Genomic DNA, 24,708 nt, shown 5'->3' on the forward strand with positions numbered 1-24,708 from the left:
CCCCTGAAGAGAGGCCTGCAAGGGTATCTAGGCTAGCTAGCACTTAGCTGAACGTATGAATGTGTGAAAGACGTATGACAATCAGGCATTACTGTTGAAGAAGGAAGAAGAGTGGTACTGAAATGAGACAGATGGTGACAGTTGCCACAGCACCCTGAACCCTTGTAGAAATTGGGAAAGAAAGGGGGTTGATAATGATGTTTTGCCTATATAACAAGTTAGTGTGCAGTAATATTGAACATCATACACAACATTTTTAGTATAACAGTTACAACTGTTTAAATAATGCTTGTAGCCACTGATCCATGAGATGGCAAACACTACTGTCCTTTTTATAAATCCCAAACTGCATATTCTGTTTACGGGGTTTAACATTATTAACAATTACGCTATCAAAGAAAGTCAAATTTGTGGTCTAAGAAAAAAACACAGCTTATTAGGTAAAATTGGCAAGAGTAGGATCACTTTATAAAACATGCTAACATGTTAAAAAACGCAACTAAAAGTAGCTGAAAAGTGACCACAAAGGGTAACTAGTTACACAATATCTTGACAAATTTCATCACTTTTAAGTATTGCAACTGACTTTATTCATTTACTCATGTTGACATATTTTAGTAGTGTAGTAAGGGTCATATTACACTCGTCAGTTTGACTGTCTACTTTTGCTTCTTAGTTTGCTTTTACTTGCAATTGTCATTTTTAAAAAAGTCCAGTTCTGGTCAGTGTTTACTTTTTCATGTTAACATTTTTTTTTCATTCAAATACAAATTAATTTCATTGCTGGTTTTTGAGTTAGATAGAAGTTGCACATGCTCGTGTACTTGAGCACATGTGTTTTATGGGCATTTTGTCAAATTACGTTTTATAGTGAAGTGAACAGGAGATGTGGTCCATGTTTTACTTTTTATTTACTTTACATTTTTAAAATGAATGTAGATTTGCATTTGGTGGTTCTTTTAAACGGGATAGGATGTTTATGGTGTGTGTGTGTGTGTGTGTGTGTGTGTGTGTGTGTGTGTGTGTGTGTGTGTGTGTGTGTGTGTGTGTGTGTGTCCATTTGTCATTTACTTGTAAACGTCTTTACTTACTGTAACTTTCAGTCAGACAGTCCAGGTTAACAAATGGAAAGCTATAAAGTCAGAGTATCTTTTTTCTCTAGCACTCCATGTGGAAACAGAATACACTGAATGGTGAACAGATCATTTAAAAAAACATTAATTTCAGACTTATATTCCAGTTCAGGTCACCTGCACAAAAGCAACAATGCTGTAATGCTTCCACTACCAACACAGTGAACATATTTTTCTTAAAAGAAAAGTAAAACAGAAATCTGTGTTTAAATTTGTGACTCGTCCCTAAGCAGTGATAAAGAGGAGTATCTAAACTCTGCTTAAATATTTTAAGTTACACTTACAGTGACCTGTATGTAGTCATGTATTACAGCGTTACTGGTAAATTTCTGCTTAGGCTGCTGCCTTACTCTGTGGTGGGATTGTAGTAGTGGTAGTACTGTGAATTCTGCTCCAGGATTTTTGCTTCAGTACTTTTTATAGCTGTGTACACCTGCTTAAAGTTGCATTCCAGTGCCTACTCTTTTTTCTCCCCTGTTCTTTGAGTCTGCACCAGCCCCCAGAGAGACATTAAGCTAACAGTTTCCAAAATTCTAACCAAAGGAATAAAGATCCAGTCTGAATTTCTACCAACCCTCTCACCCTTTTCTTGCTGTGGTTTTAAAAGGCTGTGTGTCTCTGGCTTCTATCCCTTACAGTAACCTAATTTCCAAAGTCTCTCCTTCCCTCATTACCCATTGATATTGTCTGTTGTATAACCAATTTAAATACTTTCCCACCCGTTGTTTTCCATATATCCACAATAGTAAGGGCCCACCCAGCAAACCAGTATTGCACTTGAGTAACCTCCCTTACTACAAATTGTCTCTTCATTTTCTCAGAGCTCCCATCTGCTTGATACCTTTACCAAACTCTGCAGGGGTCCTGAGTAAGTTTAGGGGGTGTAGGGGGTGTGGGGGGGGGTCTTGCTCCTTCTGCAAAAATAAGTTTTAAGCAGAAGAGTGATCTTCAAAATTTGCTCTTCTCCTTGTCTTTTTTGTCATGTCAACACTTGGCATTTCGAGAGCTGACATTTCAATAGAGAGCCAACAAAAGTACAGTTGTGTACACTTACCATAAATGAGTGTATTCACTGTTGCAGTCATTACATTTGGGTAATCTGCTGGCAGGTTGCCCTCAGTCGGCCTGAATATCAAAGTCTTGGGTCCTGCATCAGTTGCTGTCTCCTCTTCCATGATGTCAGGTTGTCAGGGGTATAAAACATGCAGCCGACGCCATTTTATTCAGTTTTTCTTGCCCCAGATGTCAGGTGCCCCCCAAATGGAGAACAAAAAAAATAAAATAAATATATATATATATATATATATATATATATATATATATAAACAGCAATATATATATGTAAATGCACTTTTAGCAACATAAACTTTACCTTCATCTAAAAGCAAATACACCACAAAGGCTTTAGAATATAGTGAAGGAAAGCGTAGTTCTAGAAAAGGGGGATGGGTAACCCGGACTGCAACAGTGAATACACTCGGACATCTATATTTATGGAAAGTGTACACAACTGTACTATGTTCTTCGTGTTTCACTGTTGCAGTCATTACATTTGGGTAGAATCCCAAAGCTATGGATGGGAGGATGGAACTAAATAGCATTAGGAGTGGCTATAAGGCCCTGCAGAACTGCAGTGGCAAAGCCTGCCCTGGATTTAGAGAAGAGAGGCAAATGATAATGCTTTGTGAAAGTATGAACAGAGTTCCAAGTAGCAGCTTCTAGAATGTCTTTGGTTGGAACTCCTCTGAGAAAGGCTGCTGAGGTAGAGGCAGCCCTGTTGAAATGTGACCTGATTCCCTTGGGCACCGGTTTACCATGATGCAAGTAACAGAAACAAATGCAGTGGCTTATCCACTTAGAAATAGTCTGCTTTGATATAGCCTTCCCCTCTGATCCTGCAGCAAATGCCACAAGTAGTTGTTCAGACTTTCTTAGAGATTTGGTCCTGTTTAAGTAGAATCTTAGTTGTCTGTGTACTTCCAATGAATGCAGAATCCACTCCCCCTTGTTCTGCGGATTTGGGTAAAATGTTGGCAGGTGAATAGTTTGGTTAAGAGCCGCACTGGATACCACCTTAGGTATAAAGAAAGGATTGGTCCTGAGGGACACCCTGTCCGGGTAGAATGTAATAAAAGGCTCCACAGCCATGAGGGCCTGTAGTTCTGAAACCCTTCTTGCTGAAGTGATTGCCAAAAGGAAAGCTGTTTTCCAAGATAAAAACTTTATATCTGCAGAAGCTGCTTGTTCAAAAGGAGGCAGGGTGAGTTTTTCCAGCACAAAATTGAGGTCCCATGCAGGAGTTGGTGACCTTTTGGGAGTCCTTACATTTCTGGCCCCAATAAGATACTGTTTTAGCAGAGGATGAGAAAAGATGGGAGGCTCCGTGTTGTAATGAGCCGAGATTGCAGAGGCATGGATTTTTATTGAAGAAAAAGACAGGCCCTTGTCAAGCATCTCAGTCAAGTATTGTAAAATCCGAGAGATATTTGGTTTTGCTGTATCCGTTCCTTGTGCATGGTTCCAAGCACAGAATCTCTTCCATTTATCAGCATATGATTTTCCAGTACTAGGCCTTCTTGTTTCCAAAATGACATCCATCACAGATTTACTGAGAGGTGTTGTTTGAATAATTACATGATCAGCCATGCTGCCAGGTTCAAAGTTTGGAGCTGAGTGTGCAGAATTTGATTGCTCTGCTGAGACAGTAGATGAGGTATTTGAGGCAAGTACCAAGGAGGGAGTTGAGACATATTCCTTAGAATTGGGTACCAGTGCTGGGGAGGCCAGTCCGGAGCAATTAGTATAATTTTTGGTTTTTCCTGTCTGACCTTTAGTAAGACCTTGGAGAGAAAAGGCAGAAGGGAAAAGGCGTAGACTGATAAGCTTTTCCAATTGAAGGATAGGGCATCCATTTTCCATGCTTGTCTGTGGTAAGTCCTTGTGCAGAATTTGTCCAGTTGATAATTTTGGGGGGAGGGAACTAGATCTATGTCTGGGCTCCTCCATTTCTGTGTTAGCATGCTGAAGATTTGTGGATCCAGTTTCCACTCGTGTGGGTCCATAAGACGTCTGCTTAGGTCGTCTGCCAGAGTATTTTTTTTTTCTGGCAGGAATTGAGCTTGAAAATGTACTTGGTAAGTCAAGGCTGTGTTCCACAATGCCATGGCTAGTCTTGCAAAGGGGGTAGGAATGTGTACCCCCCTGCTTGTTTATGTACCACATAACTGTGGTGTTGTCCGTCTTTATCAGTAGTTGTCCTGGATGAAGTAAGTCCTTGAAGGCTGACAGGGCATTTTGAACAGCTAGCATCTCTTTCTGGTTGATATGCAGATGCATTTGTTTTGGGCTCCATATGCCCTGAATGCATCTCCCCACCAGGTGGGCCCCCCAAGCATAGTCTGATGCTTCTGTAGTTAGGGTTTGGGTGGCAGGGGGTAGAGTAAATGACAGTCCCTTGTTCTGGTGACATGTCTCTGCCCACCAAAGAAACTCCTGTTGTAGGCAGGGAATGAGAGGAATCATTGTTTCCAGACTGTGACAATGTTGACTCCATAAACTTTTTAGGTACTATTGAAGTTTCCTCATATGCAGTCTTGCATATGGAATTAGTAGAATGCAGGATGCCATGAACCCCAAAGCCAGCAGAATTTGTTTTGCAGATAACTGGGGTTTTGTTGGCATCTCTTTGAAATATATAGTCAGTTGCCTTTGTTTGTCTGGCGTAAGGTAAGCCATCTGGGCAGTTGTATTCAAGCTTGCACCCAGGAATGTAATTTTTTGAGAGGGTTGTGATTTCTTTTCATTTATTGTGTACCCTAGGCATGTTAGAAGCCTTTTTACAAATACCAAATGTTGAAGAAGAATGTCCTTGTTCTCTGCTTGAATGAGATAGTCGTCCAGGTAAGGATAAATTTGTATGCTTCTTTGTCTGCAAAATGCAATTACTGGTGCCAGACACTTTGTAAAGACCCTGGGCACAGTAGATAAGCCAAAGGGCAGTTCAGAGAATTGGTAATGCATAAAACCTGCCTTGAAGCGGAGGTATCTTCTGCACGATTCCCTTATTGGGATATGCAGGTATGCCTCTTTTAAGTCTAGAATCACTAACCAAGCGTTTCTGCCCAGCATAGGCAGTAGCTGTTGTAAAGTCAGCATTTTGAATTTTGGAATGTCCAGGAACGTGTTCAAAATTGATAAGTCCAGTATTGGATGCCAGGCATTGTCTTTTCTGGGTACCAGGAACAGTCTTGAATAAAAACCTTGTCCTTTTTCCTGTTCTGGTACTGGTTGAATAGCCCCCATATCCATGAGGGACATAACTTGTTTCTGAGCCTCTGCCCATTGATTTTGTGGCAGATCTGACCAACCGTTTGGAACTGGCAAACTATGGAAATTAAATCTGTACCCCTGGGATATTATGTTTAATACCCACTTGTCCTGGGTAATTAACTGCCAATGTTGAGCATGAAGTGCTAATTTTCCCCCCAAGGGGGCTGCCAAAAGATAAGTGCTTAATGATGGTAGAGGGAAGTCATTGAGACTGCTTACTGTAAGGTTGTCCTTTGTTTCCTCCATATTTGGAGGTGGAAGCACCCCATTGCTTTGACCTGTAAGAACCCTGTGATTGGTATCTAGAGCCTTCTGAGTGCCTGGATTTGCCTTGAGAGACTCTGTTGGACACAGGAAAGGACCAATTTTTAGTAGGCCAGTGCCTACTGAATCTGTGTGGCTGCACTTGTAAGAAATCTTTTACAGTTTGCATAGATTTAGCTTTGTCTTCCATCTTCTTTAAAACCTCTTCTGCCTTATTACCAATCAGAGTATCATGCTGTAAAGGGGCATCCAACAATTTAGCTTTAACATGCAAATCCTTATGAGGTATTTGCTTCCTACAAGTAATGCAATTATTAACTTTTACTGACATTGGTAAGGAGCAAGAAAAAGTTTCCCCAATGGGGTACTTAGCTTTAGTTGAAGACTTCGGTTCTGAAACTCAAATGTGAAAATTTCAGGAGTCGGCCGACCGGCACTTGTGAACTGCTTCTGCTTCGGGCACTGCACGGCAAGAAAGACTGAATAAAATGGCGGCTGCATGTTTTATACCCCTGACAACCTGACGTCATGGAAGAGGAGACAGCAACCGACGCAGGACCCAAGACTTTGATATTCAGGCTGACTGAGGGCAACCTGCCAGCAGATTACCCAAATGTAATGACTGCAACAGTGAAACATGAAGAACATCATAGTATGTGAGAGATGCACATACACAATTTCACAGGAGGCAAAAATGTAGCATACATACAAGGTTATCAAGAACACACACTTTACATCCACCACACACAAAGACCAAGCTATGCTGAGGCACTAAAAAGCAATCTTCCCAAACCACAAAGAACTTCTAAAACTATAAACGGTAATGCCTATCCTAAGAAATCTCTAAAGTACTCACCAGACGCAATATCAAACACCACACATCCTCCTAGACTCAGTGAAACCCCAAGAACAAAGTCCATTAAGCAAGCAAATGCATTACCCAGGACTCTTGTTACACTCACCAGACTGAACAAGGAGAAGATAACGGTTAGTTGCTTATCTGGAGCCAGGATCTGCCAAGTTGCGCAGATACTCAAGCTGCTATTCTACAGGTATGATTCTATCACAGTCTATATGGATGTTATTTACCTGAAATGTACTTCCCTGGACTATATGAAGACAGACATTGTTGATCTCTCTGACTATGTCTCTCAGGCAGGTGTGTCTTGCACTGAGCACCATTCTACTTTCACCAAGGATAATGCCACAGTATGAAAAAAAGATGACTAACTTTAATAATTAGCTTAGTTTCTGGTGTCTTTCCATGGGTATTCAATATCTGTCAGCATGGGAAGGCATGGTTAACAAACCATTTTGCTTTACAAATGATGATCTACACATGCCTCCACTGTTTCTGAATATTGGCTAAAACTTTATCCACCCCCTTAGAGCCTTTTTAGGCAATGCCAAATTGACAAACCTGCCAACATAGCAAATAAAACTCAAAGAAACCTAAATATGTTACTGCTAAATGCTATGAGCCTAAATAAGAAACTACACACCCTACAAGCTCTCCCCACTCTGGAGAATATAAACATCTGTGCCACTACCGATACATGCTTTAAATCTGTAGAAAGTTCTCCAACAGAGCAAGACTTTTGTGCCGTCTACACATGTAGACCATCAGCTACACAGACAGGACTAAAAAGTGGAGGAGTTTCAAAATCTATATTAGCAAAAAGCATAGCTCTAGGTTAGCTAAACAGGATGATGCCCTGGTATTTATCCACATGCAAACCACCACAGACAATGTCTCATTCCATATCTTAGCAAGCTATAAGTCGCCCACTATGTCACTGGAATTCCATAGCGCATACCTAACCCTACTGGAGACACTCGCCATTAAAGCAAATACTCTACTCACCGGAGACCTTAACTACCCTTCTATAGACTGTGAAACATACACTGCTTCATACTTGCAGGTACAATAATTCCTGGACTTTATTAACATGACTACCTTTGACGAAATAGTGCGCACACCCACCAGAGGTTCAAACATACTCGAATTGGTACTCACCAATATGGGAGAGTGCTGTTCCCCCACCCCCAAGTGTCACATCCTCACTGGTGAGGTCAGATCACAAAGTTGTCTCCTCCAAAATAAAAATCAACTCAGTGACCCCAGCAAACCCTGTAACAGTTAGGAATCATTTCAAAGCAAACTACAACTTATTAAGCGAGAACTTGTCAAAATTCAAGGTCCAGAGTTCACAGCAACCTATGCGGAATTGTTCACAGAGACCCTGTACAACTATGTAGATGGTTGAATAGAGGCTGCTGTACCTTCTAGAAATAAGCCCAATGCAAACTCTAAAAACAAACCACACAAGTGGAATTCTAAAATGAATAGAAACTTCAAAAGTAGCACACATCGGCAGGCTATACTGGTGGTCAGTGGTGCTGCCTCCACTGAGCAGACCAACATAGTTAGTTTGCTGGCTGACAAATTCAGCTCAAACTTCATCCCCCACTCCATCCCTGCCTCCCCCCATGAAATTCAAAAGTACCACTGCTTTTAAAAACACTACAATACGATCCATGGCACCAGACCAGGATGCTTAGGATCACAACATTTTATTAGAATGCAGAAGACACAAAAGGATCCAAGGACAGCAGAAAATTCCAGTAAAACTTTCTCCTTTAATAACAAGTAAAAACATAAGCGCTTTCGTAGCGATGCTACTTCATCAGATGTATAACAAAATACAACCATAGCCATTTATATAATCAAATTACTAAGTCACATGACTATCTGAATTTACTACTAAAAGGTATACTACATTTAAAACTATTTAATAAATTATATTTGTTATTAACATATAAAAAAGCTAATGTATATCTCACAACATATTGTAATAGCATAGCAAAAAATATAACATATAAAAATGAAAATGAAAAACATGAGTCCTGATTTTTATTTTTATTGTCTGTTTAGGCTTCTAGCTTTCAGCCTAGGTTTAATAGGTATCCTATCATTCAGGCCATGTCCATAATCTCCTCTCAATTTTATAATCCATTTAGATTATTTTTGTTCAGTAGAATTATTAATATCTCCTTTTCTAATATTTTCAAAAATACGTGCTATCACCATAAATTTAAAGAAATGAGAGCTATCTGTACTTAACATATGTTTTGATAGATCACTAGCAATACTACCTTTACTAGCATGATAACAATGTGCTTTTATTCTCTCTTTAAGAGTTCTATCTGTTTACCCTATATAAAATTTTAAACATAAACAAACCTAAAAAGGTCTGAAGAAGCCTATGAGGGTGAAAGCGCTAACCTGGAATTCCAATAAACCTTGGATTTTATACTACATGCTTGAACTATTACTTATAGTGCTACTAGTTTTCTCTGTGTATCGTCCGATCGCCGTGGAGTGCTCTGGTGCTATTTCTTTGTTTTACATTTATTTGGTATAGTTATCAGAGCATTTACCCCTACTTCGCACATTTTACTTGGTTTAAAACCTTAAAACATTTTTGTATTTTGAAAAATGATAAGAAAACGTTTATTCAATATTGTACGATACCTTGTGGACATATTAAATTTTGTCAGTATATTGATAGTAGTGGAGAGTTTAATCATCCAGATCAAAATAAAAAATATAAATTTGCTGTCTTTGCTACTTGTGATACAGCTCATGTTGTGTACTTAGCTTACTGCCCTATATGTTTAAAAAGTTATATAGGATCGCAAAAGCACTTATGTTTTATGTGGTATACAAATAGATTTTATTGGATTCAAGTCTGGATGGAGTTTGTGGTTTGTGTCTTCAATAAGAATTTTATTAGAATAGTTAAGCACCTTCATTCAGTAGTATGAACTTCATCAGAACTAAAGTAACTCAGTAATGCATTCAATATATACTAAAATCAATTAATTTCAACCAACAGGAAATAATGCATTGTTAAAACCACCAATGAAATAATGAATTAACACCTCTCTAAACTCTTAAAGGGAAACTATTCCTAAAAAGGTTTACAGTACATACAAATGCGTGTGTGTGTATATGTAGATTATATAAACTGGTTGGGTACCCCCTTTGTAGAAACATGTGCATTAAATTTTCACATTCATCTGTAAAATCATCAAACAAAGAAGTCATACGAGCTGCATGTACTAGTTGGCCTTTAACAATGCTTCTTTTTTGGGACAAAGAATGTTCGCAAATAAAATGAAAAAATGAATTACAATATGTTAGGTTTCGATAAATTTTAGATAAATATATCCACAATATAGAGGTAGCAATGTTTAAAATACAGAGAACTAATAATGTATCTTCTTTCCCATTCATAAAGAACTAAATTCACAAAAATGGACGCACAAGATGAACCCATTGCTACCCCAGTGTTCTACTGGAAAATTTCTCCTTCAAAATATACATAGTTGTATTTCAGCACTAATTCCATAAGTTCAACTATATTACGACAATCATTGTGGGATAAAAAAATCAACCCCAGAAATCATGCATTCAAACCACTCTAACCCCATTTCATGTGGGATCACCATGAAAAGTTCAACTACATCAATAGTAGCAAACAATACATCTTCTCAAAAATCAGCTTTGCCCATTCTAGCCAAAAAATCCTAATAATTCCTCGTATTTGTGTTTTCGTAGCATGAAAAGATTTTTGACTTACAGTTGATATAAACCACTAAAGGGTAGGTCTTAGATCCAGCAGCAGAGATTTTCTACATCCTTGTGGACCTTGGGTATGACAAACACAGTTGGGATATGAGGATGTTTGTTAGAAAGAATCTTATAAGTTATATTATCAATAGATCTTTGCATCAATAAATCATATAAAAAACATATCAATCCTCCAATAAGAAATGTTCACCTCATTTCTGGAAACATTTAAATATACATTGCCCTGATATAATAAGTTTAGCATTCTACCAACATAGTCCACCTTATCAATAAACACAAAACCTCCCCCATTTTCAGGTTTCATGACACGGATGTCATTATCAGATGTTAAATCATCCGGGGTGTTTTTTTCAGCTTTTGTCAGGTTGAAATATTGTCTTTTCTTGTTATGCTTGGCCAACTTGTCAAGCTCAAGCTCCAAAAAACATTCAAAATGTTGTAACACTGGGTGTAATGGTGGGTTGAAAGTACTCTTTTTATGTAACACTAATTCATTTGGCTCACCCTTGACTTAAATATAACTTCAAAATTAAGCTTTCTCAGGAACAGTTTAATATCAATTAAGGTTCTACTAAAATTAAAATGTCTCAAAGATACAAAGGTTGACCCTTTCTTAAAAACAGAAAAGTGTGACTGGTCTAAAATAATATTGCTGTAATTATATACCTTAAAGTTGTCTTGTGTCCAAACACTATTATATTGGGTGACATCAACTAACCAAACATCGATTGGGAAAACTACTCAACCCCAAACACCTTAGCCCAACGGTTCCTAGAATTTATAAACTCAAATGCTATGGAACAACTGGTCACCACTCCCACAAGAGGGGAAAACATACTGGGTCTGGTCATCACCAACATGGGGTCTCTATGTTCCACACCAGAGGTATACCCCTCATTGGTAAGATCAGACAATAAACAAATCTCACTGGACATCCATATTCCGTCCCCACCCCCAGACAAGGAAACCACGGTGAAGAACTTCTCAAAAGCAAACTTCACACTTCTCAAAACTGAGGTGGAATCCCTCAAAGCCCCTGGGCCAGTGGACAATATGGCCCAAAATGCAGAATCCTTTACAAAAGCATTCTATGGACACCTACAGGAATGCATGGAGCATGCTATTCCAAATAAAACCAAGACTCACTCCTCCAAAGGCAGGAGACCTGTCTGGTGGACCCCAGCCATAAATAAGCTATACAACAGAAGGAGAAAGCTACTACATGACACAGCAAAATCCCAAAAAGGGAAGGCGTCACTGATCAGTACTAGCAAGAAACTACGATCCCTCATAAGATCTTCTAAGGCCAGCTTTGAAAGAAAAATTGCACAAGACACTAAAGATAATTACAAGGCCTTCTTTAGTTATGTCAGAAACCTGGGAGGCAACTCCCAGATATGCTCTGAGTTAGTGCAAAATGACAAAAAATTCACTGAACCCACAGACATTGCGAACATCCTGGCAGAAAGGTTCAGTGCAAACTTCTCCCCCCCTTCCCCCCAAAAGAGCAAATGTCTATCCCAACAGAGTGTAGCCTTCCTGAGATCACAGATGCACAGGTGAGAGCTACCCTCTCCAAAGCTAAAAACATAGCATCAATGGGACCAGACGGTGTCCCGGACTGCGTCTTACACGAGCTCCAAGGAGAACTAAACCCTCATATAAAGTCACTGTTCAATCTCAGCCTTACTACAGGATATGTTCCCAAGGAATGGCATACAGCAACAGTGGTCCCACTCCACAAAGGTGGTGCCACAACAGACCCCGGAAACTATCGCCCTATAAGCCTGGCTAGCCTGGTCTGCAAAGCTATGGAACGTATCATCATGGAAATCATAAACAAAGACATTGGGAACCTCCAGACACTGGATCCTACCCAATTCGGCTTCGTTAAGGGCAGATCTTGCCTCTTGAACCTGGTCAACTTCTTTGAAACAGTTACTAAAGCCATAGATGAAGGGAAGGTAGTCCACACAGCCTACCTGGACCTCGCAAAGGCCTTTGACACAATACCCCACTCGGGCATCATAAATAAGCTCACCAGCTTAAATATCAACACCTATGTCACAAGATGGGTTGCAAACCGGCTCAGGGATAGAACCCACATGGTCAGAATAGCAGGTGCCATGTCAGACTTTAAACCAGTTACAAGTGGTGTCCCACAAGGCTCAGTCATGGGACCTCTCTTGTTCGGTATATATTTCTCCGAGGTACAGGCTAACACGGGTGGACTATGGCTGACCAAGTTCGCAGATGACTGCAAACTGGGTGCTATAATCGACTCTCCGACTGACACAAGCATCCTCCAAAAGGGTCTCACAGAGATGGATAACTGGTGCCAGAGCCATGGCCTAAAGCTAAATGCCAAAAAGTGCATAGTCATCCCCTTTGGAAAAAACAAAGTGCCCATAAATTACCACATAGGTGGTAATCCATTAAGTATGGAAGAAGTAATTAGGGACTTGGGGACCCAAGTAGATAGCAATCTCTCCTTTGACAATCACGTTGCCAAAGTGGTTAGAAAGACCTTCTATATAGCCCACCTTATCATGAAAGGGTTCACATCTAGATTAAGAGAGGTCATTGTGCCCCTCTGCTCATCACTTATCAGGCCCATAATTGACTACAATGCCCCGTTTGGGATGTACTTTACCCAACACCTTCAATAACTGGAAAGACCCCAAAAGTATCTCACCAAGAGGATCAAGGGGCTCAAAAATATGCCCTATGCAGTTTGGCTAAAGAAACTCCAGCTCTACTCAGTTGCGTACCGCCTACTCAGAGGTGATCTGTGTCTGACGTATAAAGCCATGTCCAACCCAGAATTAATGGACATGCTTCACCTCAGGAAATCTAAATCCCTTAGAGCTACACGCTCCAGGGACCTGAACCTCGGCACAGAAATAAATAGGACATGCCGGAGGGACAGATTCATATCCCAGAGGCTCCCCTCACTCTGGAACAAAATCCCAATCCATGTCAGGCAGAGCCCCTCACTGACCCTCTTCAAGAGAAATCTTGACGAATGGATGGGAGATCGTAAGTTTACCCCTGGGATCTCTTCTGTGTCGCTGCTTGACAGAGGTACAGTAAACAAACCTTAAAAGGGCCACCTTCTGTGACCTACCATACAAAGGCACAGTCAACTAATCTAAAAGGGTAGCGAAAGCCAAACATACTCTGGCTAGGCTTATAAATGCCCTAGGGCAGACAGCCTAGTATCAACCTATGAACCTATGTTCAAATATTAACCCAGCCTGCAAAGTCTCATTATGGGACACCAGTCCCTGGGTGTTCAATATCTTCTTCTCCCCCTGCCTCTTCTTTTTCTGTTGATACTGAGGTTGATAATTGGTTGGGAGGTAAAACTGTGCATCCAAATGCCATTGTTCACTTTGCTGTATCCAGTTGGAATAACGGAGGGGGGGATTCTAAAGGGCCACATATGTAAAAATTGAAATTATCAGTGTTGGAGTTGTCGTGGGGGTGAGGTGGTAATGCCTCACAGTGTGATGCATTATCAAAATTATTGACAGACTTAAAGTAACTCACTTGATCCTGCCCATTGTAATGTCCATTGTCATGACTAGTCTGCCCTATGTTACGCTTAAGTGGGTTTAGGCTCTTTTTATTAACATACTCCTTTTTGTCACATCCCACTTTACCCATTTTCTGCTCTTTAATCTTAAAACTTCTATGGTCAGCATCATCAAACACTTGATGAAAACGTGGCTTGTATTCCTTGACAGTAAAGAGCAAATAATTTTGTATTCTCTTATTAACCATCTCAATCTCAGCTAACAAAGACTGCATAGCATATTCATTATGAGAAACAATAAAACGCATTAAGTCAAACGCCCAACAATTAAACATTTCCAGTAAATCAATGTGTGTATTTTTATAATATTCTTTAATGTGGACACGTGTGTGTGTGTGTGTGTGTGTGTGTGTGTGTGTGTGTGTGTGTGTGTGTGTCTATACAATCATACACACACACACACACACACACACACACACACACACACACACACACACACACACACACATGTACTGTAAGCCTTTTTAGGGATAGTTTCCCTTTAAGAGTTTGGAGAGGTTTTGATTAATAAATTATTTCATTCATGGTTTTAGCAATGCATTATTTTCTGTTGGTTGAAATTAATTGATTTTAGTATATACTGAATACATTACTGAGTTACTTCAGCTCTGATGAAGTTCATACTACTGAACGAAAGTGCTTAACTATTCTAATAAAATGTGTGAATCCTAAGCATCTTAGTCTGGTGCTGTGGTTCGTACTGTGTTTTTTTAAGGCAGTAGTACTTTTGAATTGGTTCTGGTTGACCTCTACCTAAGCCACTTTGCTATTTTTTTGGTTCCCCCCATGAAATACTTACTAGCATAACTCCTCCAACTACTGACAGGGAGCAGTTTCTAGTGGCGCTCTAGAATGCCAAAACACAGCCCAGACAACATCATGGAATGCCTCCTAAATAGCTTGAAACATGATCTTTCAGGACCACTTGAGTCACTTTTCAACTATAGCCTCAAAACAGGTTTTATGCCATGAGAATGGAGGACTGCAACAATTATCTCACTTCACAAGGGTGGACCATTAGCAGACCCTGGACAATACAGAACTATTATTCTGACTAGTCTAATATGCAAAAGCATGGAATGAATTATCATGGAAATGATAAACAAAAACATAGGCAACCTTCAGATACTGGATCCAAACCAGTTTAGCTTTGTCAAGGGAAGGTCTTTCCTTCTAAACCAGTGAACTTCTTTGAGAAGGTCACCAAGGCAATGGATAAGGGGAAAATGGTGCATACCACCTACCTGACCTGGCTAGGACATTCAGTACAGTTCCCCACTCGGGTATAGTTGACAAATTCACTGAACTGTGCATTAACCTCTACATAACTTGCTGGACTGCCATGAAATTAGAACTGATGAGACCACCTCCACTAACAGACTTGTCACCAGTGGGGTACCTCAGGGCTCCATGCTGGAACCACTCCTATTTGGCATCCACTTCTCAGAGGTAAAGGCTAATCTCAAGGGCGTTTGGCTGACCAAGTTCACAGATGACTGCAAATTGGGAGCGATCACAAATTCTACAATGGCACAAACATCTTACAAGTGTTTCTAACACAGACAAAAGACTGGTTCTAGAATAACAGATTAAAGCGCAATTCCAAGAAATGCATTATACTGCCTTTTGGGAAAACTGCCATCCAGGCTAATTACTCTATTGCTAAGACACCCCTAGGAGTTGACCCAGGAGTCAGGGATCTGGGAACATATGTAGATAGTAATCTGTCCTTTGAGCAACATGCGGCTAAAGTAGTAAGAAAATAATTTTATATTGCCTAATTTATAATTAAGAGCATGACATCTATGTCCAAGGAAGTCACAGTGTCACTTTATTCAACCCTTATCAGACCAAGCATTGAGTATAATGCCTCCTTTGGCATGTACCTGACCAGACATACACAACAGTTGGAATGCCCACAAAGATTCCTTACCAGGAGAAACCAGGATATAAAGACATTGTCCTATATGGATTGCCTTAAAGCCCTATCTCTATACTCGGTCTCCTACAGGCTACTGAGAGGCAATCTACGCCTGGCATACAGAGCATCCTTGAATCCAGTTCTGCTGGATCTTTGCAAATCCACAAAATGTCTAGCACCTGAACCACTATATGCAAGGATTTATATTTTGCTTATGACACAACTAAGGTGTTGGTGAGACAGATATGTGTCTCAGAGAATCCCCATGCTCTGGAACAGGCTTCCCATCATGTGTACCAGAGTCCATCCTTAAACCGAAATAAGTGTAACCTTAACCAATGTATGGGAAATTGGAAATTCACTCCAGATTTGGTCCCCACATCTCTGACAGACAGACAGTAATGCCTAAGATGACATACCACCCCCACCACATAACCTCTAGAAACTTCCTAACTAGCACATATCCCTCCTAACAAATGCCCAAGATACATGACGAGACAACTGGGTTGGGTTGCACAGCCAGGCTTATAAAATCTCTAAAGGTTACTAGCCTAGTATATACCTATGAACCTATAAGTAAAATTAAATAATATGAAGCAACAATTTACAGAGGGCAACAACCATGTACAGCAGATTCTGTAATGGTGGGGGTTCACAAAAGGGAGTTTGGGTCGGTTATAAATGGGCAGGCAGAAGAAGTCTAACTAAAAGCAGCAATACAATGGTTTTGTGATGGTATATGCAATGCTAGTCACCCTGTGCAGTGCCAAAAAGGTTATGTTTCTCATAACAAGTACTATGTACCTGAGCTGAAGCTGCATAACAGGTTGTGAGTGTACACGACATAGTAAATGAGCTGGGGCAACCCTGGAGCATGCAGGGTGAGGTAGAGGTTCAATTTCAGTCACTGCTATGCAAAGCAAGAAGCTATGGAGTAGAAATGCGCTTGTTTGCTGCATGTTGGGAAGACAGGTGCTCACTTTTGAGCCACTAAAGGTAAGCTGCAGGGCTCAATCATCACTGCATCATGGGGATGGTGAAAACCCATTAATGAAGGCATAGGTGGGATGAACAGGGTCTATATTACCAGATCAAATGTTTAGGTTATCGAACACCTAAACATCGAACTGGTAATATTGAAAGCAAAAAACCGCGAACGGCCGATTTAACGCAGGGAAAGTATTCCCTTAGCCGTTACCCGGATTCTGCCATTTTGTCTACTGTAGAGTGATCTCAGAGTTGGTATATTTAGTTGGGGGGGGGGACGAAGCCTCCCACTTCGTTTGGGTTTAAAGTTGTTTCTTTTTTTTCTTTTTTTTTGTGGCCAATGGAAGTCCTTCCCTATGCTGTTCGCGGTTTTTAGTTTTGATATTACCAGTTTGATGTTTAGGTGTTCGATAACCTAAACATTCGATCTGGTAATATAGACCCGGATGAACAGAAGAGTGGGAGGTAGGCAGGTAACTTTGTTGATCACAGGGATGACAGAGTGATTAAGGCAAGAGATCCCAATACCTGCCTGTATGGAAGAGTAGGACATGGAACTGTAATCACCCCAGAAGGAGTTTAAAGTTCTGACAAGTTGGTGGGAAACACAATTCCAGCCACCATGACAAATGAGATGAGCTGAGGTGGGGCTTGTGGAGCCCCACAGATTTCTGGGTAAATGTCACTGGCTTCTGTCAAGATACACATGTGTACTGCTTTGGGGGAGAGAACTTTGACTACTTTGAGGATGTCTGGGGTTACATCTACTGACTGCCACCAAGATGTATTAAGAGCTGGAGGCACCTGCTGCTGTGTTTGTTTGTGCATGTGTGTGTTTGTTTGTGGTGTAAGGGTCACTGGGGCACTCTGAGTGATATGTCTGGTGTGGGTGGTATTACGTTTTAGATGGAGAGGTAAGTATGCAGGCATGTTAGGTTTATTATGGCAGACATTTCACTGTATGCACTTAGCAAAAATAGGCCTTCATCCACTGCATACATGTAAGGGTACTTTGCATATGCCTGGAGGTTGATACATGAAGTGAGAAGCTGTGAGGTGGAAGGGTCTCTTAGAAACAGTATTTCATTTACACTTGTTAGTCTTTGCAAAACTAAGGCATATGTGCTTTATGCCACATATTAGGAGTCTGCAGTTCCACCTTTTAAAAGTTCAAAGAGTGATTAACAAAACGGACAGCAGTACCTGTAAGCTTTCTGCACCAGGGCTGAGAAGGTCTTCATCTGGCTTTATCTTAGAGCGTTTGTTGTGCATCAGATCTCCAGTGCTGCTTACAGCTGACTCACTTGTTGGCTTGCTCTAACAAAGAAAAAAACTTCATATTATTTTCGTATGTCAGACAAAAACAGCAAAGAAATAATGCATTAAGTACTACATATACACATGCCCATATGTTGAGATATTAAGAATTTGACTATTAAGTACTTATAGGTTCATAGGATCATAGGTGTGTACTAGGCTAACGGCTCTGGAGCCTTTACAAGCCTAGCTCAAACAAAATGCCCAAGCACCATGCCACCCGATGTTAGTTCACAGTGCCCATATCCAGTAGTGCAACTGGAATGATCCCTGGAGTGAACTTTCTGTTACCCATCCACACGTCAAGATTTCTCTTGAAGAGGCCCAGTGAGGTGCTCTGCTTGACATGAATGGGAAGCTTATTCAGAGTATGGGCAGTCTTTGGGAGATGAACCTGTCCCTTCAGCATGTTCTGTTAATTGTGGTAATGAGGTTGTGATCTCTGGAGCGTGCGGTGTGGGGAAATTGGGATTTCTTTAGCTGTAGCATTTCAAGTAGGGCTGGGTCAGACATGGGTTTGTAAGTCAAGCAGATATCACCTCTAAGTAGACAATAATACATATGTATAGAAAAAATTACACATACATACACGCACACATTTTTGTGGTCAACGTTTAGAGTTTTGTCTGTGGTCAGTATTGAGATTTTTAGCTGTTTTCAATGAAATGACCATCATAATGATCAATCAATCCAAAGTCATAACATCCTCTACCCACACACACACACACACACACACACACACACACACACACACACACACACTCATATATTTGCAAACACATGCATACAGCACATATATGCACGCAAAGCGTGAACAAATATCTCTCAAGTCTATCAGGGATATTACAGCAGATGTCTGTGCAGCTTCTCCTCCCCTCCTTTGACACCTTCACTTTTGCATATCAAAGCAACTATGAGCTCACTGATGACCAGCATTACATTGTTCTCTAGAGCAATGTGTTCCAGGGCCCAAATGCTATCTTCAAGAAGAATTTTCTGAAATCTAACTTAAGCCATCCTTCTTCCATCTGGCAATAATTTCCTCTTCTACCTGCCAGAAAAGTACAGTTGTGTAAGTTGAGTTTATCATAACAGTAGATGTTCAAATGATCACTGCTATAGTGGCCATATGGGTTATATCCTGCCAAGGATATGACAGCCAGCAAACCTCTAAAGCTTCAGAGCAGCTTCCACGTACTCAAACTGTCAGACAGTTCGAGCTGAGCTGACAAAGCTGTTCAGAGCTTTCCTGTCAGCAGTGAGAAGGAGGCTGAACCCTGAAAGGGCAATGTTAGGAATAACAAAAAATAAATATCCATACCATGACATAAAAAACACACTAAAAACAAGGGGTATGGAAGGAGGGAGTGGCCACTGCAGTAGTGAACATTCCAGCATCTACTGTTATGGTAAGTTCAGCTTACACAACTACGCTATGTTCGTCATACTGATTAGTGCTGCAATAGCCTTCGCTATATGGGTAAATTACTATATATATATATATATATATATATATATATATATATATATATATATTTACATATTTAACTATAATATAATATAATATAATATATCATTAAGCATATTTAACTATATTTTGAAGGTGGAAGGAGAAGGGTCCAGAAGTCCCTGAAGAATAGTCCTAGCAAAGCTTGATCTAGACATATAGAAGGAATCAAGCTTATAGTGCTTTGCAAAAGTATGTACAGAGGACCAATCAGCAACCTTTAGAATACTTCCAGAATCCAACCCTTTTTCAAAAAAATCAAGGATGAAGCCAAGACTATGGCAGTGTGGGACTTGACCCTGCCTGGAAGCGATTTGCCATGGTGAGTATAACAAAAGGTAATAGCCTTAGATAACCATTTGGAAATAGTCTGTTTTGACATAAGTTGTTCCTTCTTTTTACTTTCACAAGAATTGAGCAATTGCTCAACGATCTAAAAGATTCAGCTCTGTAAAGATAGTACCCAAGTTGTCTGTGGACAGCCAGTGTATGGAGTATTCTTTTTCCCACACCTTTATGTTCAGGAAAGAAAACAGGGAGATGGATAGTTTGGCTTAAAGTAAACTTGGATACCACTTCAGGCATAAAAGATGGATTAGTTCAAGAAACTCTGTCCTATATGGAAACTGAGGGTGAGTGGCCTCTTCTTGCAGAAGTCAGAGCAATCATTAAAACTGTTTTCCATATCAAGAACATCAAGTCAGACAGATTAGCTGCTACAAATGGAGCAAATGTTAGCTTCTCTAACACAAAATTAAGATCCCAAGGATGGGCCACCAGTTTACTTGGAGGCCTCTCAAGTAAAACCCCTTTTAAGAATATTTTGACATGAGACTGCCTTGAAAGAGGAGGATCCACTGGTAGACATGCAGAAGTGGTCAATAAATGAATCTTGATAGAGAAATAGGAAAGGCAATAGGATAATAACTTACAAAAATACTGTAAAAACCAGAGAACAACTAACCCTGAATGGGTGTTGGTTATGTTGTTGGCATCAACTAGAAAACCTTTTCCATTTGCTAATATATGCTTTTCTAGTAGCAGACTTTCATGCCACCATTAGTACCTGCTGTACATCCTCAGAAAACAGGTGCCTAAAAGGAATTAGGACCCCATCATGCATTCAGTCAATTAAAGATGATTGATATCAGGGTGTATCAAAAACCCCTGCTATTGTGTGAGTAGCTCCATTCTACAAGGAAGCTTGTAGTAATTGCTCCTGGCCATTTCCAAAAGAAGGGAGACCCACAGTTGCCTGGGCCAGAAGGAAGTCACCAGAATGACCTTAGGGGATTCTTTCTGAATCTTCAGACATTCCCTGGATATTAGTAGAAAGGGAGGAAAGGCGTACAGAAACATTTCTGTCCAAAGTAAAACAAAAGGCATCTGTCTTCCAGGCCTTCTTGCATGGAGTTCTGGAACAAATTGTTGCAGCTTGTTCAGAGAGGAGGCAAAAGGGACTACCTGAAGAGCTCCCCACAGATGGATTAAATCTTGGAAGACCCCCTGATCTAATTTACATTCGTGAGGGTCTGCCCTGTTATTCTCAGCTTGCCTGCCACACAGTTTTGCTCTGATGGAATGTAGGATGCCTGTAGAGTGAGTCTGTGCTATGAAGCTATATCTCAAGCTAATATGGCTAGTCTTCAAAGGTGGTACAAACTGGTTCTCCCTTGCTTGCTGATGTACCACATGACAGCAGTATTGTCTGTATCCACATGAAGAAGTCCTGGTGAACAAAGATGCTTCAGACAGTTGCGTGACATATCTAGGGCAAGCATTTACTTGATACTTATGTGCTTGCATCTGTCTTTGGTGTTTAACACCCCTTGCAATTTTATCGTACCTAAAACTGTTCTCCAAGCAATATCTGAAGCGTCTGTGGTGATGGACTGCATTGGAGTAGGGAGGGAGGGAGAAGAAGAGACCTGTATTTAAGAATATCTGTTGTCTCCACCAAAAGATTTCTCTTCTGACAAACCCCAGTACTAGGATCTGCAAATATAAAAGGTGTTAGTGGTAGGACCAAAAAGATTGCAGATACCACTATACATTTCTCATGTGGAGTCTTGCCAGGAATATCATGGGAATGATAGATGCCATGAGACCCAAAATCCTGACATATTTCCTCGCAGTGACTGAAGTCTAAGTGAAAAACTATAGAGGTAATCATAAAAAAAAAATCTGTTTTTCATGTGGAAGAAAAATTGTTTGAACTGAGCTGTCTAGGTAACATCCCAGGAACACAATCCTGTGTGATGGAGTCAAGAAAGACTTTTGAATGTTCTCTTGGAATCTCAGCTTGTGCAAGAGATCTCTCACCCAACAGAGAGAGAGTGAGGAAGTGAGAGGGACAAACAGAGAGAGATTCCTGACATTTTGACAAAAGACTCTGCAGTGTTAAGCAAGTCATCTAAATATGGAAACGTGGATAGCCAGTAGCTTGCAAAGAGCTGTAATTAGAGCAAGACACTTTGTGAACACTTTTGGTGAAGTGGATAGTCTAAAGGGTACAACAGAAAACTGATAATAAGATCCAAACACACAAAACCTTGAATGGGGCACACAAAACTTAAGAAATGTCTGAAGTCTGGATGAATAGGGATGTAATGGTACACATCTTTTAAGTCTGATGTTACCAGGAAACTTGAAAGAGGAAGAAGAGGTAACAGATTGTGAAGTGACATCATTCTGAATTTAGGCAACATCACAAGCAGGTTTAGGAAATATCCAGAACAGGTTTCTAAGCATTTTCTGTTTTTCTTTGGCACTCGGAACATCCATGAATAAAACCCCTTCCCCACCTGGGAAGGAGGATCTGGTTCTATCACTCCTTGGAACAGCAAGTGATGAACAGCATGACAAAGAAGAAGATCCGCAGGATGTGGAATGACCCCCCTGGAAAGGATGAATTTACTCCCAGTGCCATCTGTAACAACGATGAATGATTTCCATACCCATTTGTCTGAAACAATCTGCTGCCAAAGAGAAAAATGGAGATTCAGACTTTTTGGAAGAGAAAAGAAGCCAGGGTGGGAGGGGTCACAAGGTCTCTTGAACAGTCATTCAGGCTTGTTGGACTGTCCTTGGTTTTAGGAGGTTTGAGACTTATTTTTGGAACCCTCTTGCTACTTCTTCTCATATATCTGTTCTGTTTACCTGAATTCTGTTGTGACTGTTTATTCTCTTTCTTTGCTAAAATTGGATGAGGACAAAGAAAATTCCTTGGACAATTTGTAAAAGGAGGGCTGAAAAATCTTAAGAGATTCCCTGGATCAGTTTGCCTCTTTCACCACATGTTTTGATCACCTCTGCAGCAGACAGGTCAAACACTAAATCTCTATCTGAGGGTAAATTTAAAATCTTTAAAATCTCATGTTTTACATAATCTGGGAGATTCTAACAATGCAGCCAAGCAAGACTCCTTAAAACAGTACCAGTGGCCATAGCCCTGGACCACAAATAGTAACCTGTGCAGCAGAAGAAACTAAGTTATTTACAACATATTTTTATTCACAAGAAGAAACTGTAGACAAACATTCCTCACGCTTTCACAATTTGTCAGAACAAACTTATGAGCCTGACAATTTAAAATTCTGAAAATCAAAGCTGCAGAAATATACACTTTTTTTTCCATACCTATCAATAATTTTCCCAGCCTTATTAGAAAGAGTATGATTGTAATTAACTAATTGTTTAACAGCAGAGGAATCAACTAACGCTATAGATGCTGGGTCAGGTTTGGGAATAGTGTATACAAATTTAAAAGACTGAAGAATTTTATAAATCCTAGCTGCCTTTTTAGGGACAGTCAGCTGACTGTCAGGAAAACTGCAAGGCATAACACACACATCCTCTAAAGCAGACAGAAATGGAAGAATGGGTGTAGGTTCTGGAAAATCCTTCTTTAACAACTCAGTATTTTCTGAGGGACTGAGAAACTTCAGTGTTCTCCCACTGGAAACATTTTAACATTTTAGCAATAGTCTCAGGAGAACAGAACCCCTCACAGGGAGAATCAGAAACTGAACTCTCCTCTGAGTCTGAATCAGAAATCTGAGGACAAATTCCTGAATCTGTCCCTGCATTTTCCTGTTCAGAATTATTTATTATTTATTGACATTTGTAACTGGGATAGTCCGACTGGGTTACATAACCCATTTTCAGCGGAGGCCCGGGGAGAAAAGCTCCACAACTTGATATAAAGATGAAAATACAACATATAGACATTTAGGTTAATGCTCTGTGAGTTGTATAATAGACAGCAGGAAATTACAATTATTGTGAGATTTACAAGATCATAATAAGGCTTTTGAAGCATTATGCACTGAAATATAGGACTATGCAGGGATTGATAAGATTTTACAAGACACTGTAAAACTTAGCAAGACTTAACAATACTAAAAAGACTATACAAAACTGTGTAAGACTCCAAAATGAATATCCTAGGCTGTACAAGAATATACAAGGATATATAAGAGTTCAATAGGACTGTAGAAGATTTTACTAGACTCAGTGAAATTAATCAAGATTCTACAAAACTCGAACAGATCTCTTCAGGAAAAGAGGACCCGCCCTTTCTTTTATCAGAAACTACTTTACAAGAAGGATCAATCACTGAATTAAATCCTGAGCCAGACTAAGTAAACTACCCCATCTAAAAAAATTGAGGAGGAGGAGGAGACATATAAAGAAGTAATGTCTTACCATAACGTTCCATCTGTGTTATTGATCTTCGTTCATTCATAAATGATGGGTTATCGGTTCCGTCCTTGGAAACGAGCCGGCCATATATCAAGCTCGAGTCAGCCAAAAACTCTCGAGCCAAGGTCCTACCCAGAATTCTCTGCTCCCTGTTACCTCAGATCGAGTTTGCAAGTTGACAGACAAAAGCAGAGGCTACCTCTGGTCATAACAGACCTACAATAAAGGAGTACAAGAGATCAATCAGGAACATCTGGAGGGGGACGGAGGGTAATGAATGAATGAAGATCA

At 40.2% G+C, this 24,708-nt stretch overlaps 1 protein-coding gene across 1 annotated transcript in view; it reads right to left on the reverse strand.

Annotated features, from left to right (window-relative positions):
* Positions 1-24,708, reverse strand: part of GLI3 (GLI family zinc finger 3) — a 1,844,924-nt gene that overhangs the window by 327,286 nt on the left and 1,492,930 nt on the right. The window contains exon 9 of the mRNA XM_044064809.1: positions 18,093-18,206. Within this exon, the coding sequence (XP_043920744.1) occupies positions 18,093-18,206 (114 nt within the window). The remainder of the gene's footprint in view (positions 1-18,092; positions 18,207-24,708) is intronic.

This window comes from Protopterus annectens, chromosome 3.part0, assembly GCF_019279795.1.
Source record: "Protopterus annectens isolate FY-2018-M chromosome 3.part0, PAN1.0, whole genome shotgun sequence".
Taxonomy (NCBI): Eukaryota; Metazoa; Chordata; order Ceratodontiformes; family Protopteridae; genus Protopterus; species Protopterus annectens.